At 36.9% G+C, this 25986-nt stretch overlaps 1 protein-coding gene across 1 annotated transcript in view; it reads left to right on the top strand.

Moving 5' to 3' along the window:
- Positions 1 to 1445: 1445 nt before the first annotated feature.
- Positions 1446 to 25986, top strand: part of Ror (tyrosine-protein kinase transmembrane receptor Ror) — a 228172-nt gene continuing 203631 nt past the window's right edge. The window contains exon 1 of the mRNA XM_034332131.2: positions 1446 to 2427. Within this exon, the coding sequence (XP_034188022.2) occupies positions 2358 to 2427 (70 nt within the window). The 5' untranslated portion in view covers positions 1446 to 2357. The remainder of the gene's footprint in view (positions 2428 to 25986) is intronic.

Below are 25986 nucleotides of genomic sequence, written 5' to 3'. Positions count from 1 at the left end.
GTGAAGGAGAAAGCGTTGCTCCACCTTTGGTGCCACGAATTTTTCAGCTTTCTAATGTCGTCGGGATTTCTTGCTGAATTTAGACGACGAGGCGGGTATCGCGTTGGGAACGACCGAATTGATATCGATTGCCACGGTGAGCGCGTTGCTGGTGTGGTTGCTGGTCGGTCTGAGCGTCGTCTGCTACAGATTCCTCAGGAAACACTCGGACGAATGTGGTTCCAGCGAGCCGCAGGATCCTCCGTACGTTTTCCTCTACTCCCTCGATGCTGGTTTATGAAAATCACTTTCCATTAGTATGCAGAGTGTCCCCTGGAACTGGGACGGGAGGGCTTTGGAGCAGGGGATGGAGCAGGATGTCGCGAGGGAAAATTGAATTATTTTAGATTGTACTTCTGGTAGTGGTATCGGGATAAATATAAAAGTGTTCTCACTTTGAACTAGAATTATTTCTAGGAGGGGTCTCTTGGAAATTTGAAAATTTAAAAAATCTGAAATTTTTAAATTTTGGAATGGCCCATCCTGATTATTCAAAATAACATTTTCTTTCTTTTCACCTAATCAGGGTTGCTGTTCTGTATGAAAATAAGGAATACTGCGAGGCTGACACATGCATGTCCGGAGTGGCACGTAAAGGGTTGCTGGATAAGTTCAAAGAGTATTGGAAAGGCAAGTTTGGTAAATGTCAGGATCGTTGTGTGGACGAGGAACGTTGTTTAGCAGCAATCAGTTATAGTAGCAAAGATACGGTTGAAGTTAGTAACAGTAGTAGAGGATATCAGTGAGTATAAATCTATCCCCAATTATTCCTTAAAATTAAAGTAATATAATTAGACATTATTTTTCTGCAGAAAAAAAAGATTCGCTAAGTCCGTTTTAGCAACTCTATCAAATTACCCCAAGGAACGTCCACATATTAAAGTATGTACCTATAATTATGAAGTTACTATGTTAATATATATAATGAATAATTTTAAACTAATTTCAATTTTAATTACAGAATGTCTGTTATAGCTCCGATGGCTCGTTAACCACGAACACCGAGAGTCCAGTTAAATCCAGATAACAAAGGCTATAGTATACAATTTATCTTTTAATATCAGTATCTTTTTTAGTATGTACGATATAATAAATGCAATCAATTATAATAATAAATGTCCATTTCATTATATTAAATGACTTACACTATTAATATTGAAGTGGACATTTTGAAAAAAATTATTAACTTTTATTATTTTTTTTCTAGGACAAAAATAATTCCCTGAAACGTTTACAATATTTCTCTAAAATGAGCATGAGCTCATACTTGGGTATAGCTTTTTCCTTCGGTCGGTACACCGGCAGCATTACCAAAAGTGGTGCATGCGGCGTGCAGGAGTTTTAATTTTATTACACCTGTGCGTCGACAAGAAGGCAGCATGCAGCCGATTGCACTTTATTATGCCGTTCGCGTACGTGTCGACTGCATTCAATGATTGCACGTTCCTAGAGTTGGAGAGCCACGCGCAGCAACTTGTTGCAATCGAGCCGGGAAGCCGAATCCCTTGGTTTATCAGAGGTCCTGGTACGCATGCGCCATCTGTGATCGCTGGCGCGCCGACCACGGCAAGCAGAGGGGTCAGTGTCGTGCGAATCCTTCGCGAGTGCGGATGTGTTACGGTGTTCTCCTGATTCGTTTCGCTCGTACATCATCGACGGTGCTTAAAAACGATAGATTTTTTTATATTTAATACAAAAACAGTGAACTTCACTAATCGTTCTAGCATTTGTGTCCGATAAAATTCATTGACAAACGGTTCGGAAAGATACATTTCATTCGAGGATCTCTACTTTAATCGAGCACGTCTCTGGTATCGTTAACAAATAATAATCGTGATTCGATACGGCGGTGATACAAAAGTCGAGCGTGATAAAGAAAAGGGTGCGAATGACGTTTTGGCGCGAATTAACGTTCCTCCGTTTCGTGTTCCGTGCAAACGCGAACTGGAACGTTCCGCCGGTTTAAAAACTGTTCAAAAAGTGTCGCGTGTGAAGTTGACCGTGTCGAACAATCTAGCATTTATTAACGGTTTATTCGAGCCGTTTCTTCAATCTCCGTTTCGTTTGCCGTGAATTCTAGACGCGTAAATAAATCAAGTCGGGATTAACTTTGTTTAACGACCAACGGGAAAATTCGATTGTGAGGTTAGGTAAAAGAGTGCGGGGATGTGACGCGTTTTCGATTTGAATCGCGTATCGATACGCGCCGGGACTCGCTTCGATTGTCGAACGATGTGTACTGCGGATAGACTCTCAAGTGGCATTTCGTGCGACCGTAATTGACTGCGTGCTGCGGAGTTCTCCTCTTTAAGGACACGATGGGACGTCGAAATTGCGGAAAACTGTACTTGCTGTTCGTCCTGCTACTTCTCACAGCTGTATTAAAAGGTAAGTGAAATATTTTCCATCACTTTTATGAATAATTTGCATGAACAAATAAGTTATAACAATATTGAAATACGTATCGATGACACCGGAGTCTTCTACCTTGATACTAACGTAGGTTATCGTTTATACGAGAAGAATTAAGTAAAATTCATGATCGAAACTTTATTATTATTACAATAAAGTTGTTATTAACGTTGAACATGTAATTTTATTGGAAGACTCTGTTGTTTCGATAGACAATGAAACTCGGAGCTATTTCAATTGTTTGCGTTACGCCATATTGGAATTCGAATTAGTGACCGTAGAATTTTATCAGAAATTTTTATTTGATAAATATTGTGGAATATTGATAATTTTCTCAAACAATGATAAAATTTTGAAAAGTTCTTACAAAATATTGCTCTGTTGGTGTTATTTTTATCGTTAAATGAACAGAGGTGTTCACAATAAAGAAGATATATTTTCTTTATGTAAATATGAGGGTACGCGTGACTTGCTCACGGTGATTGTGCCCTTTTTTTATGGGCGAACGTAAAAGGTTATGTTTACATTGAAACGGTGATACATGAAAAGAAACGACGGAAGTAGCAGGGAAAGGAATCCAAAACACATATTTATACAGATTGCAGTTGTGTCGAGGGCAACACAATGCCATCCGAGTTTCATTGTTTTGAAGCCATTCTGAATACTATTCATGTGTAGTTTCTATTATTATTATTATTCTTACGCATCTAACATAGGCATTAGAATTGAGAGAATTTAAAAGAAGATTTTAATGCCTAATATAATATTGTACACCTTTTAAAAAGTTGAATCTATTTTATATACATTTATACCCAAATATAAATAATATATCTAATTTAAAGGAATATTTTGCTAAAAATGCAATGCAAACCTTGTACTATTATTTAAAATCTTGAACAAATTTTATTATTCAGAATTATTATTTTAATAAATTTTCTTAAAAATATATGGAACTATTTTTATAAGTTCTACAATTTTCTTGAAAAATAACCTAAAAACTACATCTTTTAAAAAGTGTACAATATTAAAAACAAAATGTTTAATAATATCTGAATTGTTTATATAATTTCACATTCTGTATACTATATTATTTTGATATTTTAAATTTTATACTGTATATAACATGTTATTTTGATTTTCTAAATTTCACACTCTATATACCATGTTATTTTGATTTTTTAAATTCTACTCTAATTATTGATCGGACTCAGTCGTTTGAGAGTTGAAAATGAGTAAAAGGAACTATTTTTTCAATAAAACGCGTTTGGCCAAATCGAATACGAGGGGCACGCATATCTAAATAGTCGAACGATAAAAAATAGACGGTTGTATTTACGTTTCCTGGAAAATAAATATCGAGCGGTGTCTCGTTTTTCACGGGGGGGAAAAAGGAACGAAGGAAAGAGAGCAAAGCTTGCGCCGAAATTCGAATGGAAAAATCGTCGACGCGAGGTTCATTTCGTTCCGTCCGTCGAATCCCATTCCAGAGTCCGATCTCATTCTGGACACGCGTGATCCGGATTAGGAACGTCCAGTTTCCCGTTTTCAGATTACCCGATTCGTTTTGTCGCATGCAAAAATCGAAATCGAAGATGAAGGATAAAGGTACGAGATTCGAGCGCGCGATAGTTCGATTTTCCCTATTTTTCTATGACAATCGAGCTTGTTGCTTTCCTTTCTGTTATTTTTAACACGTTGAATGCTATGGGGGTCACCGGAAATCACACGTGCCTGAATAATTAAAAGAAAACGATAGAAAATCATTATTTTAAATAATATCGCATTATTTGTATTGCTATTGTATAAATAATGTAAAGTAGCAAATAGAAAGCTTGAAATTTGAAATTTTAAAATTATTCCTATTCTTAATAATTAGATTTTCAATTAGAACACTGCAAATAATAATAATTATTCACTAGTTTCACATATGCTGTTATTGATCCCTTTACAACGATTAACCCTTCTCCTAAAAAGAAAGTCTATAGCCTCTATAGCTTCGCTATACCTAACGATCGCTCATTTTCTATAAAAGATATTCATGAAAGCTTTGTGTCAATCTTTAAGCTTTAATTTGATATATCATACGTGGTATTTTGCAATATTTCTATGTCATGAAATCTCATCAAACTTTTATATAGAAATTAATCGTTCTTTGGCGGCGGACCATGGAGAGAGTCCCGAAGCGACGAGCCATGGAGAAAGCCACAATTCCAATTTAATTAAATAATAAGATATAATTATCTTTCTGTTACGAATAGAATTATAATTTATATTATATTTTCTATTTTTTTATAAAAGGGGTCAATCATTACATAGGAATCAATAACTGTATTCGCTCCCTTAATCGACCAAATATTCGCGTTTTGACTTCAGCAATAAAGCTTCACAATATTACTATTTTTTTTTTTTTAATTTTCAAGTAAATGGAACTCGTATATGCAATGAAATACGAGCACTACTCTCTTTCGACTTAGATTCCGCTTTATAAACATTCAACAAGTGGCAAAGGGTCCATTGACTCGGCGGAAACTTTGTCGAGTGTTCCTTTTAAAATCGATCGAACTGCATAAGTATTCCCCGGTCGGCTCGACAATCAAACCGAACTTTGCTGTTTAGTTTGCCGAATGAAACGAGGCTCTTTCGTGGCGACGCGGTTTCCGTTAGCGAAAATCGTTTGGAAATTCAAACGGCTGCTCCTTTCCTCCGATAGGTTCGCGAATTTTTCCACCATTACTTCCACGAACTTCCGACGTTAATCCGTTCTCGAGATTGTAGGGTGAACTCTGTTTACCTTCGCGGAACGATATTCAACTCGATGTTTCTGTGATCTGCTTCTTCAATAAGAATCCGGTTTGATAATCCGGCTTAACGTTCTTCGGATTGAAGAATCATTTCTAGCGCGTACAATCATTGAGCTGCGATTGTTGAAAGTGATATAAGCTAGGAGTTATATTTTTCTCTTTTGAGAGTATCTCTTCACATTAGGTACCAATTTTATTAATTATAAAATTCTGATTCTATCGTTAAAAATTGTTCGCCGTAACATGCCCCTGGGCGCAAGAATACTAATAACAGGAATAATCCTTCAAAAAATAAATCCCCAATAAAAAGAAAAACCCCCGCAGCAATCAACCGTTTAAATGAAGCGCACGAATAAACATTGATGTTTAATCTTTCTCTCTTTTTTTTTTTTTTTAAATTTGTTCCACGTATTAAACGATTCGAGAGAAAGCTTTGAATTTTATCGCGCTCACATTTTACGGTAATTTTACAAAATAAATATCAATTCCTCTTTAACGAACGAAGGACAGGTTTACAGTAGGGAGGATTGGAAAAATACCCTGTAAATCCGCTATAAAATGTGAATTTTCGTCCTATTGAAACGTTCAAACACTCGAAATACGACCTTTTCCATCGTCGGTTCAGTTAAACCGGCGCGAGCTTCATAAAAATTTGAATGCAATTCGCTAGTGAACGTAGCACGATTTTCAGCTACGTACTTTCCTTTCCTTTTTTTCCATGAAAATTCTACGGTTTATTTTTGTAAAAGGGGGAAAAGAGGGAGAGAAAGAGAAGGGAGATTGATCGGAGCGTTTGTATTTATTACTCGTTTGTCGCTTCGCTATTCTAATTTCGAGTGTAACCCGACACCAGCTGCCCCGTAATTACGAACATTTAAAAGCCTCCACCGACGTGTACTTTAGTTTGTAAACAATTTCAAACGGTACCAGGTCCCGTGTGCCGAATTAATGGGCTCACTTTTAATTACCACTTCGTCCAACCTCGTTTAATTATTCCCAACGATTATGCGCGCGTTTTTATTCCGAGAAAGCGTGCTTTCAAACGAAATTAGTTTTCGCGTCTTTCAGTCTCGTCAAAGATTTTCCGATGTGATTTTTAGTGAAATCATTTTCTACTCCCTTTGAAATACTTTTTGCATATCGATTGAAACTAATAAATTATTATCGTAATTAATTTTTTATTGTAAAAAGAATATTTGAAATGTTATTTTATTTGAACTTTATTTTGGGGGATATAAAATTGTTGACTTTTATTTTTATAGTCCAATAGTATTTGACGAGTAGAATCCAAAAATAATAACTTTAAGCTCAGAGATTCAAACATTCAAAATTGACGCCATTTTGATTTCTACCCATAATTCGTCCAATGAGCGGTGTCACGTGGGAGGCCATTTTGGCGGGAAGTCAAATGTCTTTATATACACTTGTCTTGATCATCGAACTTACTTAATTCAAAGGAAAGAAAATGTACTTAGAAATACTCTGAAAATATTCAATTTAGAAAATATATAACCTAACCAACCTCATCCATTAAAATTTATAATTGCTCTATAATTAAAATCAACTATTTGATTTTCCCGCCGAAATGACTGGGCTCACGTGATCTATTTAAAAGCAACGACTCCGCTGATTGGTCTAATTACAAATAGAAATCAATATGGCGTCAAAATAACCTCAAAATACATTAAAAACCCTTAACTTTATATAACTTTTGACTCAGTGGATTCCTGAGCTTTAAACTGGTACTTTTGGATTCCTCTCGTCAAATACTATCAGAAAATATAATGAAAAGTCAATAATTTTGTGTCTCTCAAAGTGAAGTTCAGCGACTATCGAGAAAGTAGAAATTGCGATCTGACGACAAATGCAGAAACCGTTTTCATGTATCAATCCATCGTACCCATTCGTACGTCATGGAACGTAGGTAATAGATTTTATTCTCCGTGTATCAAAGTTGAATATTTCTCACGATTGGCCGTGTCACGCGTCGCCCACACCGAGCAATTTAACATCGCCCGGAGCCGAGTACTCGCTTACGAGTTTCCATTCATCGAGCACGGGAATAATCGACGGAAAGGAGCGATTTTATTGTCAATAAGCAGCTCGAAGGAGCCACGGTTTATCGATACGCTCGATGATAACCCGCGTCCGTAAATAATCGACCGAGACTGATCGATCGTTAACGGGCGTCCAGGAGAAAAGATTACGTTTAAATTACTCATCTTTGCGCGGCGATGAGATAAACGCGTAACTACCTGCTTTACGTCGATCCCTCGTCCGACGTTTACACACGATCCTTCAACATATTTACGAGCACAAAAACCGTGAATGTGCCCGTCGTTACGTCTTTCTTGCCTTCGCACGCGAGCTTTTGATTTTAAAACCGTTCACGGATAATGAACAGGAATGATTCATTGCGTTTTTTTCAATCTTAGAAAAAATGGAATGCCTTTTGAAAAACTAGAGTATTAGGGAATTCAAATGTTAAAGAAAGTTTGGAAAATTAGAAGGGGAAAGGAAGATAACTAGAACTAGCAAAAGGGTTAAAATGATTTCTTTTAGGTTTCTTATTTTATCTATTTATCTATTTATCTATTTTCTTATTTTATTTTTAATTTACAAGTGAAGGTGCATTATTAGTTATACAAATTAATTCTGTGCCTTATATTTTTAATTGAAGATTTACTTTTAAAATTATATTCTCGCGCCACTTTTCAAATACACGAAAGCGCGGGAAAATATTCAAATTTCAAATAGTACTTCAGAATTAAGACGCATCAAATTAATTTGTACACTTAATATTTAATATTCTTCAAATTACTTTCCATTTTTCTTAATATTCTCACGCCACTTTTCAAATACACAGAAGCTCGGAAAAATTTCAAATTCAAACTAGTATTTAAGAATTAAAGCGTAATACTAAAGGCACCAAATTAATTTGTATATCTAATATTTAATATTCGTCAAATTACTTTACATTTTCTTTATATTCTCAAGCCAGTTTTCAAATACACAGAGGCTCAGGAAAATATTCAAATCTAAAATACTACTTAAGAAGGTGTAATAAATAAATAAAGGCAACGAATTAATTTTTTACTTAACATTTAATATTCTCTGAATTTTTCTTAAAATGCAAGTAAACTGATAAAGTTATCAATGATAAAAGATGAGAATAGAAAATATCTTTGTCACAATATGAAAACTCTTTAGAAGCCTAAAATAACCCGCAGGGGACCATAATACCACCTTTCCTTTTCTTCTGGTATTAAAACAAAAGTAGAAATAGAGAAAGAGCAACTATAAGCAAGCGTTCGCTGTCGCGAACGTTTCGGATCTTGAAACTGAAGCTGCCCGTTGAAAGCCCGGTAATCGCCTCTTCGTCTCGGTTTGATATATTAGAAACCGATATTTCCGTTGGAACAGCTAACAACTATAATTCTCGATGCTTGTAACACCACCAGCCGCGTTTTCCTTCGAGATTAGTGATAAACTACACCACCGACGATATTTTATCGACGATCCCTCGAATTTATTTCGCTCCACGCAGTGGCTCGTATTAATATTCGAAGAGCACGATACTTAAGTATACTTGTCGCTTGTACATTACGCGTAATTCATATATTTCATTAACAGCGATAATTTATCGGGTAATAAACAAGGAATCGAGAAACGTTCAATATTTGTCCACCTAATATGTTTCCCAATCTGTTCATTATATTCGAACAAATTATTAACGATAATATAAAAGCAACGATATTTCATTTAATGCAGGAGAGATTTTATTCCTGTGCCAGTATTATCCGAATATTAATTAGAGCTATTAGGGAGATAAAAAAAGGAAGAATCGTAGAATAGTAGGTGAAATAAAGTAAGCTGGGGGAGAAATAAAATTCAAAGGAATTACACGAGATTTCGTGAAATTTATGAGCAGGTATAATGACCAGAAGTGAATTTTCATTCCCGAAGGCATTCGCGTAATTCTGTCAGCCGATCTGGCACATTTGTACGCCTTCCCTTTTAAAGAAACTCTCGTGGAGGTCTGTTTTGAACAGTTCTCCTTGGAAGTTCATAAAGGGTTATCCAAATTGAGACTCACATCTTTAAATTGAAATAAAACGCAAAGTATGTGATTCGTTTATGGTTTCTTTATTTTAACACAAAGTCGACTGTATGACATTAATTATCAAAGATAATATTATTTAAATGTCCTCCACCCAATTTTTCATTTTATTTTCACACAAGTGGAATTCAATTTCATTAATAGCGACTGTGATTTTATTGAATAGTCTTTGGATTATTGGCGTAATCTTCACTTTCCATAAACCCCATAAAAAAATCTTTGTGGCAATTTGTATCTCCTTCTCGTGAAAAATTACTGGTATCAAGCTTGCAAAAAAAAGTGGAGAAGAACTGTTGAATGATATTATTTTTCATAATTAATGTCATAAAATATACTTTGTATTAAAATAAAGTAATCATACAAAAATTAAATACTTTGCATTTTATTTCAATTTGAAGATATGACACACAATTTGGATAACCCTATATTTCCTTTCGAATGGAATTTTTAATATTTGCAGAATGTTTGATGGATGTAGAATTAATCTTTTGCGAAGGATTAACGTTTCCGAGTATTAATAATGCATTGATATGACTTTTGGTTTCGCGAAATATTGAAAGCTCCCCGTGTTTCAATTTTTCACGGGCTTATATATATCACGCTTGTTTTAGCAGTATCGAGCATTCGAATCCGCAAAATTTCGCCGGTTTTTGATACATTTGTATGCATCTTTCATGTGCTAAAAGCGGGCTCTTTCATACACTGTGCAGCTCCCTTTGATTCGACTAATTTTCAGGATTTTCGATTCAGTCGTGCACGCGTATCTGTATTCCTTTTTATATAAAATTGCAGATACAGTGGCGATCAAAATTTTCGGGCCAAATGTTTTTTTAAGTATTTTCCAGTGATTCAATTAATTTCTGTGATTTGAAGAGACTGCTTTTGCTTTTTGTTAAATAAAAGATTTATTATGCTTTTTTTTTAATCATTACCAACAATTATTTACAGTAAAATATATTATTTTATTTAAAGTTAAATTCATTTTTCGTTCATTCCTTTTAAAATGAAAATATGAAAAAAAATCTGCCAGGCCTGAAACTTTTGATCGCCACTGTATCTGCGTCCAGTTTATCCGTTTTCAAAAATCGAGGAATTTGAATTTCATTCATATTTTCAAAATTGGAAGAATAATTTATAGAAGAACCGTATAAGATTTAGATAAAAATTGGGCCTCTCTCTATGGTCCGCCGTTCGAAGTTCAATAAATACAATTATCGTAGGTGTTCATATTTTTCCAAAATTTAGTATGCTTTTTTCTTAATCATTACCAACAATTATTTACAGTAAAATATATTATTTTATTTAAAGTTAAATTCATTTTTCGTTCATTCCTCCTAAAATGAAAATATGAAAACAAATCTGCGTGGCCTGAAACTTTTGATCGCTACTATCTGCATCCAATTTATCCGTTTTCAAAAATCGAGGAATTTGAATTTCATTCATGTTTTCAAAATTGGAAGAATAATTTATAGAAGAACCGTATAAGATTTAGATGAAAATTGGGCCTCTCTCCATGGTCCGCCGTTCGAAGTTCAATAAATACAGTTATCGTAGGTGTCGATATTTTTCCAATTAACAGGAAATTGTTCTATATAATCAGTGCTCGTTAATCAATCATTTTCCGATGACGAGGGTGAATCGTTTAAAATCGTTACACAATGGGTGCGCGATATCGAAGTCCGTTTGACCCGTAACAAACACGAGGAATCCCGGTTCTAACGCGGGTAGTTTCGAATGCATAATCCAACAGCTCGTCGATCATCGAAACGACAGAGTGGAAGCACATCTCATCGTGCGGAAATATTTATACACCGGGTACGATGCGAACGATCAATAGAGACATGCACAATGACACAAGTTCTCGAGAAACTTGGATGAATTATAAGCGTATTGTACGCGTTTTCTACGTTTTCTATAATATTTCCTTTTCTTTTCTACTTTAACTTCGCGAACGGGTGACTGGGTGTACAAATCGATGAAGATATTCGGTCGCGACATTTCGCGTGAGCGAACGATGTCTTTCGTGTACTTCTGCTATTTCTCTTTCGACCAAATGACACAGCTGCCGTGTTCCTTGTCTCAGCAACAACATAAACATTCCCGCGTACAATGACCGTCGTTTCTCATTCGGATTGTTACGATGTAGCAGAGATTTGTTGAATGGACTTGGATATTTTTCTTCGCCTGTCTAAAGAATTGTAATATAGTTCGTATTTTCTATCATTTTTTAATGTTTGTGAATATTATAAATTATAGATCAGTATAGGGTGACTTATATATTTATCGATCCCTATTATAATAATTGATCCTTTTTCTAAAAAAGTAGAGAATATGATATGATGCTATCATAGCATTAATTATAATTTACAAAACATATACAAGGACACTAATTTAAAGCTAAGTGTATCATTTTTAAACGAAAGAGTTTCATATATTTAAAGGAACAATGTAAAATTTAGAAAATAAAATTAAGGCTTTCTCCATGGTCCGTCGTCCGAGGGTTGAAAAATTATATTTCTTATATTTTTATTTACCTAAAAAACACTACAATTGTTGTCATTTTTGTTAGAATCTTATTAAATAAAATAACAAATTTTGGTTATAGAGGGTTCAATTGTAGAACAGTGGGCATTCTCTTATTTTAATTATATTTCTTATATTTCTATTTACCTAAAAAGAATTACAACTGTTGTCATTTTTATTAGAATCTTTTTAAATAAAATAACAAATTTTGGTTATAGAGGGTTAAATTGTAGAAGAAATTACAATTTCCACTATTTTTATTTTTCCCACAAGAAATAATATCCAAATACATTTCCATTGAATATTAATCAAAAGAAATATTTTCTACTAATACAATTGCAATCTTTTCAAACAAAATAATATAAATCGTATCTTTTGCAAATTGTCCATTGTATGATGTTGTTAGAAACATAGAAATGTCCTCAATTACGCTAACAACAAAAGCAATCGACTTATCCAAAAGATTTACCGTCCGTACCGTCGTCTTTCACTCGGTATTTCGCATGATTTATGCCCAGGCCTGCAGCATGAAATAAGGGAGAAAAATCGTGAGTTAGAGTCGCATCTACTTGTTGGGGTGAGCTGGGTGGGTGGGGGGTTAGGAATGGGTGCTCGCTGAAGCGCAGGGTTGAAAGCAAGTCCGAGGAAAGTCAATGGCCGGTGAGTGAAGGTGTATAAATCTGAAACTTAAATTTAGATCGTCTCTAAAACGACGATTTTCCTTTCTACACACGAGACGGTTCTATCTTGACGGTCGGTGCTGCCATCGTGTCCAGGAGGATCGAACCGGAAAATCCGTTTCCACGATGCGATTCTTTATACTGATCGATTTCAGTTTCCTTGGTCAGGGTCATGGCTTTCCATTCAGGCTTTATGCTTCGCCTTTATTGCTCTTGATCTTTGTCTTTTTCTTGGAGATATTCTTGTGGTTTGCTTGAAACAAAGATACAGTTGTTGATCGCGCATGAATGGCGGACCATGGAGAGAGCCTCAAGACAGCTAAATTTCATTGTCCCTCTAAAAATTATTCTTTCAACACATGAAATTCTTTTGTTTAAAAATTAAGGGTCGATAACTGTATACGTTACCCTAATCTTTGTTTCAATCAAACCACAAGAATATCACCAAGAAGAAGACAAGGAAACATTTGTATTATTTTTCCAATAAATTCTACGATTTTTTAACAAATATTTCTCGGTTAAATTTAGTACTAAAATAATTTTTATTTATCAACGAGCCTCGAAGCTAATAACGAGTCAGCAGGAAATTGAGAGGATCCAGTATGATGTTTCTCCTCTATTTTCTTTTTTATTTCACTTTGTATTTTGTTTCCCACGATATTAAGAGAAGTTTTTACACCGTGATCTCGAGTATCACTTTGATCCGGTGCCGTTGATACACTTTAGTTCGGTGGAAGTTTCGTAATTAGAAAGTTTATCGTGGCGGGAAAAAGTGTTTGGAAAAATTGTTGCCGTCTGGCGTCAGCGTTTCTTTATCGGCGAGCTTAATAACGTTCGGAGATTATTAATTTGGCCAAGGTTGTACCGTTTGTCGAGTATTTAATCAAGGCGCGCAACGTGCATCAAATAAAGTACATAACTACCTTGGAAACTTTCGTCTGTTTGTGTTTCGATTTTAATAGAAACAAGCCCCGCTCGAACGAAAGCTTAATGGATAATTTTCCTTTCCTCTTAACAACCTGTTCGTTAGACAAAAAAATATTCAAGGTAAACTAAATATACCTCGTCGGATTAAAAGTTGTTTCACGTTGAAAAATAATCGAGTTATTATTTGTAATTATTAATAAACGGCGATTGCGTATAAAAAGTCACATTGAATCAGAAGTTGATCCGTAAACAGCAGATGGGTGAATTAAATTTATCTTTACGAGGAGTAATAAAATGAGAGGAATAGAATTCTTCTTTTTACATTGCTCAGTCAACAGGTTAGTAAAAGAACAATAAGGGATGGCATCTTACAAATTTAACTCGTGGCCCGTCGCTCGAACGAAACGAATACAACTCGTCCCGTGTTACTGTTATTTCTGGCGACAGTTTTTTAACTAGCGCAATCCGCGAATAAAGCGTTCCTTGCTCGGGGAGCATTGGTTAACATCTGCGAGTCGTTTTCCATCGTTATTTCCATCAGAGTTTCGTCGAATCCACCCTTTTTACTTTTCCTTGATTCCTTCTCGACCGACTGTACATTCGGTTTTAATTATCTCCTCTCTTGAAACGTTCGTTTCTACCTTGTTTTATATCCTCCCTATTATCCTCTGTATTTCAGAAAGAATAATATTTTTTCGTATGACCATTGTACAAGCTCGAGCTTTTTATTATCTATCTTGACATTATGAACTCGTGTTATCTTCAATTTGGATTCTTTAATGTTTAAATGAGACAGGGGAAAGGGTCGATTAGGATTTTAATTATTAACAAAATGGATGGTTAAGTTTTTGATTTTTTATCTTCTGTAATTTATTATTATAGGGTAGCAGAATATCCTTCTTTCTACTAATTAGTTGATTATATTATACTTGAGACGTTGATCATTTGTGGCCCCCGGTAATTAATGTGTTAATTAGAGGGGTGCGAGGATTCGAAAATATCGACTCGGATTAACTCGGATTGATTCGGATTGACTCGGATCAGTTCGACTCGCTTCGACTCGGCTTAGCTCGGGTCGGGTCGGGCCGGGTCGGGGTTATCCCGAACAATGCAGACCCGAGCCGAACTGAGCCGAGTCGACCCGAGTCGACCCGAACTATGCAGACCCGACCGAAAAATATCGAGAACCCGAATTACATTTTTCTATGAAAACAAATTTTTCAAAAACTGCCACTTATGAAGGGATGATGATTCCATATCAAATATAAATAAAAAATATAGATTACAATTTGAGATCTGTAGAGTTAATAAAGAATCGTTTATTGTTTGGTAACTCTTATCTCCGTTGATTTTTCGTTCCATTGTTCGATAGGAAAAAATCAAGCTGTACATAGTTTCGTGTTTGATGTTGATACTGTCCAGATCGATCGGATTACTCTCGTTTTACGCTTTGACGGACAGTTCGATCAGCTTGTAGCTTGTTCAGGATAAATGAATTTTTTTCAACCTACCATACGTCGAGTCTACGTTATTTAATCCTTGCCGTTTCGTTTCTTTTGTTCGATTTTAGCCTCGTTAATTCTGGTCTGTAAAAAATTCTGCTGTCCGTTCCGAAGCTCGTTAATTTCACTAACAAAATCAATAGAAAAAGATTTAACGTGGTTATTTTTTTACACAACATTAACTTTTGATACCATTCTTTTGAATCTTTCGGATCAAAGTCCTGATTTAAGGTTCGAGTTAGATTTATACGGAAGTCGCCTGAACGTCTCAAAAACTTTCGGAAGTTAACTTTCCACGGTGTCTGTCGACTAAGTTTATCGACACTTGCTACAATTTTCAGAAGTTCCTTTCATCCGAGGCTCAGTATCATAATCTCTTCAAAAGTTACAATCGAAATAGGGAATAATTTATTCATGAATTATCTTAATTTTATATTTCAGAAGAAAACAAATTTAACATTCTTTTCTAAGGAAAAAATAACTGCAAGCTTTGTCCGATTATCGATTTTTAAACAAAAATATTGATTTTATTCGAATTTTTCTCGGAGAATGTAAACGATCTTAGACGGACCGATACTTACAGAAAATTTTCTCCCCAACTTTTCAACGAAAAGCTTCAACGGCAGATTCCCAGGCAAACTTTGGAAAGTTGCTTTCTTAACATTTCACGAGCAGCTGGACACTTCGCAAGCTCGTAAATTCAGTTCTCCTCCGGGTACCGTTATCAGAGCATGGAACCCCTTATCAAGCAGGATTTTTCAAGTCGGATCGATTCGTGTCGCGGCGAACCGATGAAGCGTCGAATTTACGCGTCCAGCGTTTTCTCGCGGTATAAACGTGCTGATTTTATCAACGATGCGTGTCACAAAGTTTTGGCTACGGTTCGTTGCCTGGTACACCCACATCGGTGCACACGTACAGGTAGATCGAATATTCGATAAACCGTGCACTTGTGCACTCGCACCGTCTGCTATATGGCAGCCGAGCATTTCGTGATTTAATTAATTAGTGCGAATTAATCCCAATTAGGGAATCTTGTCTGACGAGTGTGAGCCGAGTGGTTCCTCTCTTCGTTATGCACGAATGGCGTGCAGTCGGTTTCACACCGAGATCCTACGTGTCACACTGTCTTTGCTCTTCTTCGATTTATTTATGGTCTTTGGGATTTCAATAATTATTCGAGGAATTATTTTAGCGTTAACGAATTTGTTACCTATGAAAAGGAAGTTTTACAAATCTAGGGCGACGTATATTTTTTTTGATAAAGTAAAGAATGTAATATAATGCATTTTTCAACATTCGGGCGGCGGACCATGGAGAGAGACCCGAAAACGGCGCGGCGAATATTTTTTGTTTCGAATAGAATTATAGTTTATTACGTTAAACACGTATTATATTATATTTTCTACTTTTTTAAGAAAAGAATTCGATAACTGTATACGTTATGCAAAACAACAAATGAATCGTGTGATACTGTTTGCAAAACGTGACGACGAGTAATCTGAGGACTGATTAAACAAAACCACACGATGGCAATTCTCCGCGCAGTTTCGGCAATAAAATGAAATATTCTATGAATGAAAATTACTTTCCGAGTTCTGTTTTACGGTCGGTTATCATGCAGCCGGGTTTCGTGCTTTCAAGAGTCGTCCTCGATGCATGCACACGTCTGCGCGTAGTTTGTTTTCGTTCGTTATTGTTTGAAACATCCACTGGTGCTTTAATTAATAATTAACGAAGACGGTAATGTTTCACGAAATTTCACGATGATTCATAATTCGTAACAATGCTTTAATTGGATCTTTTATACGACTAAAACTCTCCTGCGATAGGAAAAAAACATTTTATTAACTCGAAATTTTTAATTTTCTGAAATTCGACGCTAGGCACAATGTTTTAGAGTTTTGCATGCTCTGATTTTCCCGGAAGAAATCGTATTTCACGGCGGTTCGGTAGGCGGGGGATGAAATAAACTGAAACACGATCGGAATCCTTGTTGGTAGAGCGAACGCTTTCACCGTGATATTCGCTTTCATGGAGTTATAATTAATATTCGCCCGGTCAATTCAAATATCATCCCTCCCTCGAAGCCGCTCTACTCTTGCCACGATAATTAATACTCGTTTGATCTAAATCCGCGGTACGTTGATAGGAAAATCAAGAGTACGTTCACGGTGGCCCGTTCTGAGCGTAAGTTAAACATTTCATTTAACAAAATATAACAGATACTCTTCAGAAATGAATTATTTAAACAAGAACAGTTACACGATAGAAATAAATTGTAAACACGTGTTACAATTAATATGATGCAAATCTCGAACGAAAATTAAAAGCTTCAACCCTTTGGACACCCTTTCCCATTAACTATTCGCTCCATTATTTACATGTAATACACGCCACGATGTAATGTAGTTTCGTCTAAGTGCTGTCGGTCCTGTATCATGTTTCATAGCGAATTTACGCAGCGCGCAAATTTAATAGCGGCCATGCGTGCGCATCAATTACGATTACTCGATGCGACGTTATATAGGATTATCGATCTACTCCCACGCACTTACGCCGATATACGTATATCCCTGGAACGATAATAACGCCGGAACCCGTCCAATTGGGAGGATATTACTAACGATTTTAATTAATTCCGCGATACATCAGGGAATCCTGTGGAAAACGATAGTCTTCACCTTGCCCGAAGGTCAGTTTTACTAAAATCTATCTTGCTTCTGATATTCTATCCTGTTTCTTTTCGTTCTCTTCTCTTTTCCAACCCCAAATATGATATTATTAAATGATAAAGAAAAGAGGGTGAGATGTATTGGTGGAGAAGAAAGTTAACCCTTTAACTCGCGGACGGCGCGGCGGACCATGGAGAGAAGCCCTTAATCTTGGGATTCTCGTACACCTTTACTTCTAATGTTCTCTTACATTTTATTAGTATATGTAATTTTGCAAATAGGTACTTTATATTCCTAAAATAACTATTTTTTATCTCTGGTTAAAGCTTCTCGTTGAATCCTTGAAATCGGTTCATTTTACGGCGAAGAGTGGAGATAAAAGTTAACCCTTTAACTCGCGGACAGCGCGGCGGACCATGGAGAGAAGCCCTCAATCTTGAGATTCTCGTACTTCTGATGTTCTCTTACATTTTATTAGTGAATGAAATTCTACAAATAGGCACTCTATATTCCTAAAATCGTCATTTTTTTCTCTGGTTAAAGCTTCTCGTTGAATCCTTGAAATCGGTTCATTTTACGACGACGAGGGGAGATAAAAGTTAACCCTTTAACTCGCGGACGGCGCGACGGACCATGGAGAGAAGCCCTCAATCTTGGAATTCTCGTACACCTTTACTTCTGACGTTCTCTGACATTTTATTAGTAAATAAAATTTTGCAAATAGGCCTTCTTTATTCTTAAAATCATCATTTTTCTTCTCTCTGGTTAAAGCTTCTCGTTGAATCCCTGAAATCGGTTCATTTTACGATGAAAAGCCATTGCAAATGATGGCTCGTGATGTTTATACGACGACTGAGAACGATTGGTGGCCAGGTGTAGGTGGAAAGAGGGATTATTACCTTGTAGGGGTTAGGTATGAATAATATATCCCGAAGAATAGGTTTCGCGCTTAAGCTCGAACCGACGCGGACGATCGGTAGAATTAATGTTGAAATTGGACGGCGTAGATCGGAATGAGAAAGGCTTTTGTTGCTTTGCATTCGATGCACCGATGATTGAGAGTGAAAGGATTGGAATGTCGCTTCTGGCAAAGCTTTCTCGCGAGGATGCTATCCATACGTTCGATTTCCTTCAATGAAACGCGCGTTTTCGATTCGACCTCCCTTTGATTCGGTCCGGCTCGATTCAGCCACTGATACGAGTTCGTTCGGTTCGATTCCCATTCGCTTGCTTCCTTTTAACTTGGACTGGTTCAGGCTACCGTCGCACAGAATAGTTGAACGTCCTTTTAAACCGACATTATTGCCATTTTATATTTACACAGAATGATAGAAATCGATGGTGATACAGCTTTCTCTGATATCCGTTTGAATAAACATCTTGTATTTAAAATTACCATATGTATGTATGTATTCTTTTTAACAAAAAGATCATCATACATTTTATATTTGTTTCATTTTTATTTAAAGAGTTAGTCAGAATCATTTTTATAAGTATAATAGATATTTCGTTTAATTTATTTCAAACCAACGAGCAAATCTATTTTTAATTTTATAATCACGTATGTACGTAGAAATTATGTGATATTAAATCAAAAAATATTTTCCTGAAAAATTAAGAAACATAATACAATGCGTTTCGCTCTTCGGACGGCGGACCATGGAGAGAGTCCGCAGCCTCTAGAGGTCGATAACTCTATACGATAACCTATCGCCTTAATTAAAAAACTAAGAGAAAATCCTCTCCCAACGATCGAACATAGATTCAATATTTTATTTCCCAATATCAGCGTGGAAAACGGGACGAGCTAATAATTAGCTTCGAGCAAAACACGTCAGACCTTGTTTCTTGCAAGTCTCCGCAAAATTAAGCCGGAAGTAGTCGATCCTCCTTTTCTCTCGCTCCATAAACCGCGCTCTTTCAATTACGATCTCGAAGGAGAGGGCAATTTCTCCGTTGCTTGGCGTTCTGTCGAACAGTAGCCGGTGTTGGGTAAACGGCATTCGATCGTGTTTCCTGTCGAACGCGTTAGAGCCAGCCGATCAGCAGGGGTTAACCTCGCTGCTTGAATATCCTGGCGGGCCGTCTATTGTGTTCCGTGGCTACACGCTCGGCTTGCTCCTTTTTGTCGACATGCCACGTTTCGTGTACGACGCGTCTCCTCACCCGTTCGCGATACCATCCCTCTGAATGCATCTCGTTGATTAACTTGGCTCCGGGGTTGGCTGTCCGTCCATCGAAAAGGAATACCTGGCGAACCCTGTGAACTCTCGGGCCCACCCGATCACCGCGTGCCTTTGCTAATATGCGAGCCACGAATACCATTCCCCGACAAAGCTAATCGAATCGAACGACACGTTCGCACATTTGATACAATCCCTGTTGTACGAAATTCTTGCCTCGGCCAGAACCCGTCTGCTTCGATTTCCCTGATTGCTTTCATCCGAGGGAACTACCGAGGGAATAGCGATGATTTTCCGCCACGAGTATTCGGAAAATCGATGAAAATAATTTGAAAACATTTAACATTGTTTAATTTTAACAGGTTGAATGCCAGGGGTCTAATTACCAGGGGAATAATTAAAAGAAAATCGAAATTAATTGGGATTTAATATTACACTTTCTTAGTTACTATTTTAAATTCGAATATTTTCCCGCGCTTTTGTGAATTTCAATTGGCGCGAGAATACGAAAAAGAGAAGGCACCGAATACAAATAATGTGAAATAGAAGATTGCAAGCTTGCAATTTGAAATTTCAAAATTAACTATTTCCATTCTTACGATTAATAAAATTAGAGCTTCGATACGTCCCTCAATTTCACTACGTGAAATTTCCATATGTGTTGATTCCGAAAATTCTGTAACATCGAGGGGTGTAATTGAAATGTTTTCGTTGCAAGGTTTCCCTTGTAACGGCGTCTTTTGTCGGAACAAACAGCGTCTAGGCGCAGCCAGCTCTCCTGTAGGGCTATTATACATGATTTAATAGTTACGGTAAATCCTCGCTTTTCACGGAACCCTCCTAGAGCGAACTTTAGCCCTCGTGTATCCGGTGTCGCGACGGTTTTAATAATTGAAGCCAGCCCGTGGTACTTTGCTCTCGTTTCGGATTCCCGGGGCTTTCGCGAGTCGTGCAACAATCGCTCCGTCTGATTGCCCGTGAGGCCAGGTTATCCCGCCCGGAGAATCCCCGGCCAGACGGGGATCGGATGTCACCGAAATTGTCGCCGGCAAGTTTCCGTTCACCCCCCGGGACGATCGTTTGAAATCGAAATGCTCTTAGTACTTTAGCTTTCCGTTTCTTCGTCAATTTCGAAGAGAATCTTAAACGGAATTCGCGATTGACCGCTTTTGGAAGAGCCCGGTTGTGTTCAACGGTCCGCGATCGGCAAACTCGAAAAATCCAGGTGGAAATTAAAAGCGCGGTACAAAGAAGCGGGCGGATGGCAAAAGGGAAGGGCATGGAAAAAGAATCCTTGCCGGAATCGACGAAACGCCCTTTGATGTCTCGGATTACACCGTTTTAACAAACGCTCGCCCTTGCGTTCGCGTTACGCGCACCTTTCGATTCGACGCGTTTGCGAGACTCTTCGAGTCACCCCTTTAAAGAGCGAAGGGGGCTCGACGAGTCCACCGGGGGTCGCTTGTTATTTCGCGGACGAATCAGAACGACTGCTTTTTTCGAGGCTCCGGTTCACCTAAGGGAAAGGGCGTCGGTGCGAAAAGGCGCGAGTCGATGCTCTCGCCACTTAGCTCTGCTTCTCCGCTTTTAATTGCTCGAAATCCCCGCGATTTCTTTGCCACCCCGTCACCGAACGTCTCCTTTCGTCTTCGTCGAAGCGTGATCTCACCTCGTTTCCCTTGCCCCTCTCGCCCCCTAATAAAGCCAGCGCGGAATTCGTGCGTTTCGCGCGGTACGCCGCGTGCACGCGCCGATTCTGCATACAGGGTGCGGCGGAAGTCGCGATCGCGCAGGGGGATGACTCTTTTAGGAAACGGAATTAACGAGTTTCGTGCTTGGCCACGATTTTGGGGGATATGTAATTAGTAAATTGATCGGGGGAGGGTTTATGTTGCGGGTATTAATTAATGCGAAGTCGTTAAGTGAAGGTTCTTTTCTTAGGATTTGTGAGAGAGAAAAGATTTTATATGAAAAATTTGGATAGCATTCTTGAGATGATGAACTTGGATTTCTTTATGGAAAATAAACTCGATTAAATTCAAAATATTTGGTTTCTTTCTATGGATGAAGGTTTTATTTTGATACAGAAACAAAGAGATTTTATTAAACACTTATAATTAAATAAATATTAAGGATTAAAATTAAAAAGTGTAAAAGGAGCAATTTCTGATCACTCTGAAGTAGATTTTGATCATTCTATTACTCAGCTTCTGATGAAATGTGTTTTATTAAATAAAACATAATAGTTTTGTTATGTATTTATTCAAATTTAATATAAATCAAATTATATAGACATAATAATCAATATTTAATAATAAATATAATAATATTTATCAATTTTGAAATCCTTCTCCTAAAGAACCAGATTTTTCTTCTACCCTTTCTGCAAGATTAATTAATTATCCCTTCAAAGCTTGTCAGCATTAATAAACATTTAATTTAATTAAACCCTTTTCAATGATTTTCAATGATTAGCAAAGAAAACAGCTGTTTCCATATTCTCGAAGGCTCTTTTTCAAAACTCACCCCGATATTCGTCGCGCACCCTGTATATAACAAATAAAGGCTCGAAGAGGGCCTGGAGGGTTCGGAATCGGGGGTGGAACGCGTACGGGCTCATTTTCCAGGAGTGTCATTATGAACTAGCAGATATTAAATTTGTGCCGGTCGGTCTGGCCGTGGTTACCGTGGAGACCCCTTTTGCACCCTCGCGCACAGCTTTTCGTGGCTTTCGGATCATTATTAGTGCAGCAAGTGCGCGCCCGGCTGTTTAATGAATGCCGACCGCCTCGTGGTCGCCGATTAAATTCCGACCGGTGATCGATGGGGTGGGAAAACAGTTGTTTGATAGTGTCGAACACAGGAATCTTCTTTTTTTCTATCGGGGGTAAGTCGAGGGAGAGAGAAAGAGGGGACGAGGGTAGAGCCATGCTCGTCGAAGCTTGTATTTTTAACATTAGGGTGAGATCGCTGGTACGGATTGTTGGGGTGTGAACGTGGGAATTTTGAAAGGTTTTTTCCTCCTGTTTTTCAGAAAGGGATGGGGTAAGAAGAAGGTGGAACGAATCTGGGATGAATTGTTTTTCAAGATATTGAAAAAAAATAAACACTAATTTGGGATAAAAATTTAAGGAAATATAATATAAATATATTATGAATCAAAAATTAAAAAGAAAATTTAAAAGATTATAATATAATATAATAATATTACAATTAAATTATATATAAATATATCATGAGAGTTTAATTAGATCGAATCGTTTATTAACGCTGACAAGGTTTGATGAGATAATTGATGGAATTAACGCTGAGATATTAATCTTCCGAAAATAAATGTATAAATAATTATAATTATAATTTTCTATCATTTTTGATTAATATATTTTCATTTTTATTTTAATTTTCTTATTAATTTTTTGTATCATTTTATTTTATATTAAGAACAGAAGTATGAAAATAATTCAATTCCATACATTATTTTACCGCAACTGCAACTCGTTCCTTCTGTTTTCTATTTCACAATAAAAACATTTCACGGAGAGTGAGCTTTTGTAAAACTTTACACGGTAATAAGGCCGTCACGCGCAGCCATTCAAGACCTCAGACAGAGGGTTGTTCGCACGAAGAACACTGGAATATTTTCAAAATATTTAGTTTCTGTACTAATTACATTACTGAAAAGCTTTTCTATGAATCTAAATTTCAAAGTATATTCTTTTAAATTAATATAAAATACTGTAATTTATCTAAGCAAATTCGTATCCAGTAATGTATATTTTATCCCAAAGACAGTTTTTAACAAAACGACAGAATTCAACGCACGAAAGATTGCTCCTTCGATATTCGTGAAGCATCTGTTCGCTCTGTTCTCCATGAAATATCTATCTGGACTCGCGTTGACACGACGAGCAGCATTCTAATGGGGAAATCATGGGTTCGAGAGGCTGATGCATAAGCTTCCACGTGGCAGATGCACGTGTTGCCTGTTCGACCCCATAAAAACCGAACGAACGATGAGAAATATCTGATAGATAGACGTTGTAGGGATGATTAAATTGTCGTTTACATTTTCTCGTTCCCATGAGACGTGACTGTCGTAGATCCAAGTTCAGACAAACTGCTTTCATTTGTAGATCAATAATACACCCTGCACGATCTCTAATTAATCTTTCCCTTTGATATTGGATAAAAAATTCATTCATTTGTCAACGATTCTAAATATATTATACTTAATTTTGCAACCCTAGTTTGTATCAATATTGAAAAAAGAAGTCCTTATTTTGGAAAAGGTAGAAATTAAATATCAAAAGATTGGTAATAAAAGATACATCTTTGATATTTGTTTTCACTATTTTATGATGGAACAAAGGGCAGAGAAAGGGAAAACCGATCATGGATCCTCGTTAAAATATTATTTGTCGTGTTGGTTCTCGTTTCGAAACACGTTGAATCAAGCTTGTTAGCGGGGTTCGGGGAATAATTTCGTTTCGTGTAATTGCGGAATATTAAACGAGTCGACGCGCGGCTACTAAGGGGATGAAAAATGGGAAATTTCACGGGGAGGAGACGGTGTTTCTCCGTGTAAAAATGCAATTATCCCGGTCTCTACGAGCAAACGAAAGAAAGAAAGGCGTACCGAGGAAAGAAGTTCGATGGCCGGCTTCGAAACGAGAGGGACTCTGTTCGACGTGGAAACGCGATGGCAAATCCAGACGACCGCGATTAAATACACGAATTGCCGCGAATAATACGATTCGAGGGACAAAAGAAGCCCGAAGTAATTAAGCGGCTCCGGCGAAAAAAGTGGTTAACGTCTTCGCTCGGATCAAACTTTTCGCGTTCATTGAAATCATGCTGTAAGAAATTCCCGTTTGTTGGATTAGGATCCGGAACTTTCGACTTTGGAAAAGAATTTTTTCCGTAGATTTTGATTTTTCTTACAGGGGAAATTCTCCAAATGTTCGCTTATTAATGTAACTTTGCCATCTTATAAAACTCGTCAAGCTGAATACGCCTATACCCCAATTTATTTAAAAAATATTAACATCGCTTAATTGATAATAAAACTTTTTTATTTTATTATAAGTGTAATATAATTAATAAATTAATTTAAAAAAAATGAATTTTTAAAATAAAAAAAAATTTGAGGAACTCGAGATTTGAACTGGGAACCTTTGGATTTGCAGATATGTGTTTAATTATTTGCACGCATTGGTGTGTTATAATTTAGAATGTAACAAGTAATTAATTTTAACTGTTAATATCTATTGAATAATTAGTCGTCCGCCACCAAAGCCTGACGAGTTCTATATAATATCAAAGTTTCATTAATAAATGAACACTTGAAGAGTGTTAACCCCCATGCAGCACCATCCTTTTTTTCAATATACCTAACTCAAAATCATGTCTAAAATTTTTTTATTAACAATTTCAAAAATAAAACGATGGAAGAATGGTACAAAGTACGAAGTAACGAATAAAATCACAGCGAACAAGGAGGATAAAATTAATAATAACGTCGTTAACGGACGATGTAACGAGAAATCGGGATAGACAAGCGCATTTACATGTCGGACGTCTATTAACGGACCACATTGTTATTATAATTGTCCGTGCTTTACCGTGCCTGTGAACGACGATAATGAGCACTTTAAAGGGAACTTCAGATTGATGTGGCAAATTGAATTCTCTATGGGATACATTTGATTCCGGCCAGGCGAACCGGCTTGACCGACAGGATTTATGCACAAAGGAAGCCCAGGTAATTACCTGAGCGATGCCGGTGCCTTGAATATCAATTCGGATGAAAATTGGACGTCAGATCTGGTCGAATCTGCGGCCTTCGTTCCCTTGAATTTCTTCCTTCGCTAAAGTAGCTTCATGGAAATCGAAATGACCCCGCAGCTCGACGCTTTCTTCTGTTCCATTCCAATTACGGTTAATGGCTCGGTTAATTTCTATCCCTTTTACGGAACATCTTTCCACTATTTTATCTTCTCATATCCCGTGACATTCAACTTGGCAAATATCCTTTGACTCGAATTTTCCTATTAACGATTATGGTACCGTATACAGTTATCCCTCTAATGATTGATCCTTTTCTTTAAAAAGTAAAAAATATAAT

This window comes from Osmia lignaria, chromosome 5 (assembly GCF_051020975.1).
Source record: "Osmia lignaria lignaria isolate PbOS001 chromosome 5, iyOsmLign1, whole genome shotgun sequence".
In the NCBI taxonomy this organism is placed as follows: domain Eukaryota; kingdom Metazoa; phylum Arthropoda; class Insecta; order Hymenoptera; family Megachilidae; genus Osmia; species Osmia lignaria.
This window is presented reverse-complemented; position numbering and strand designations above follow the sequence as displayed.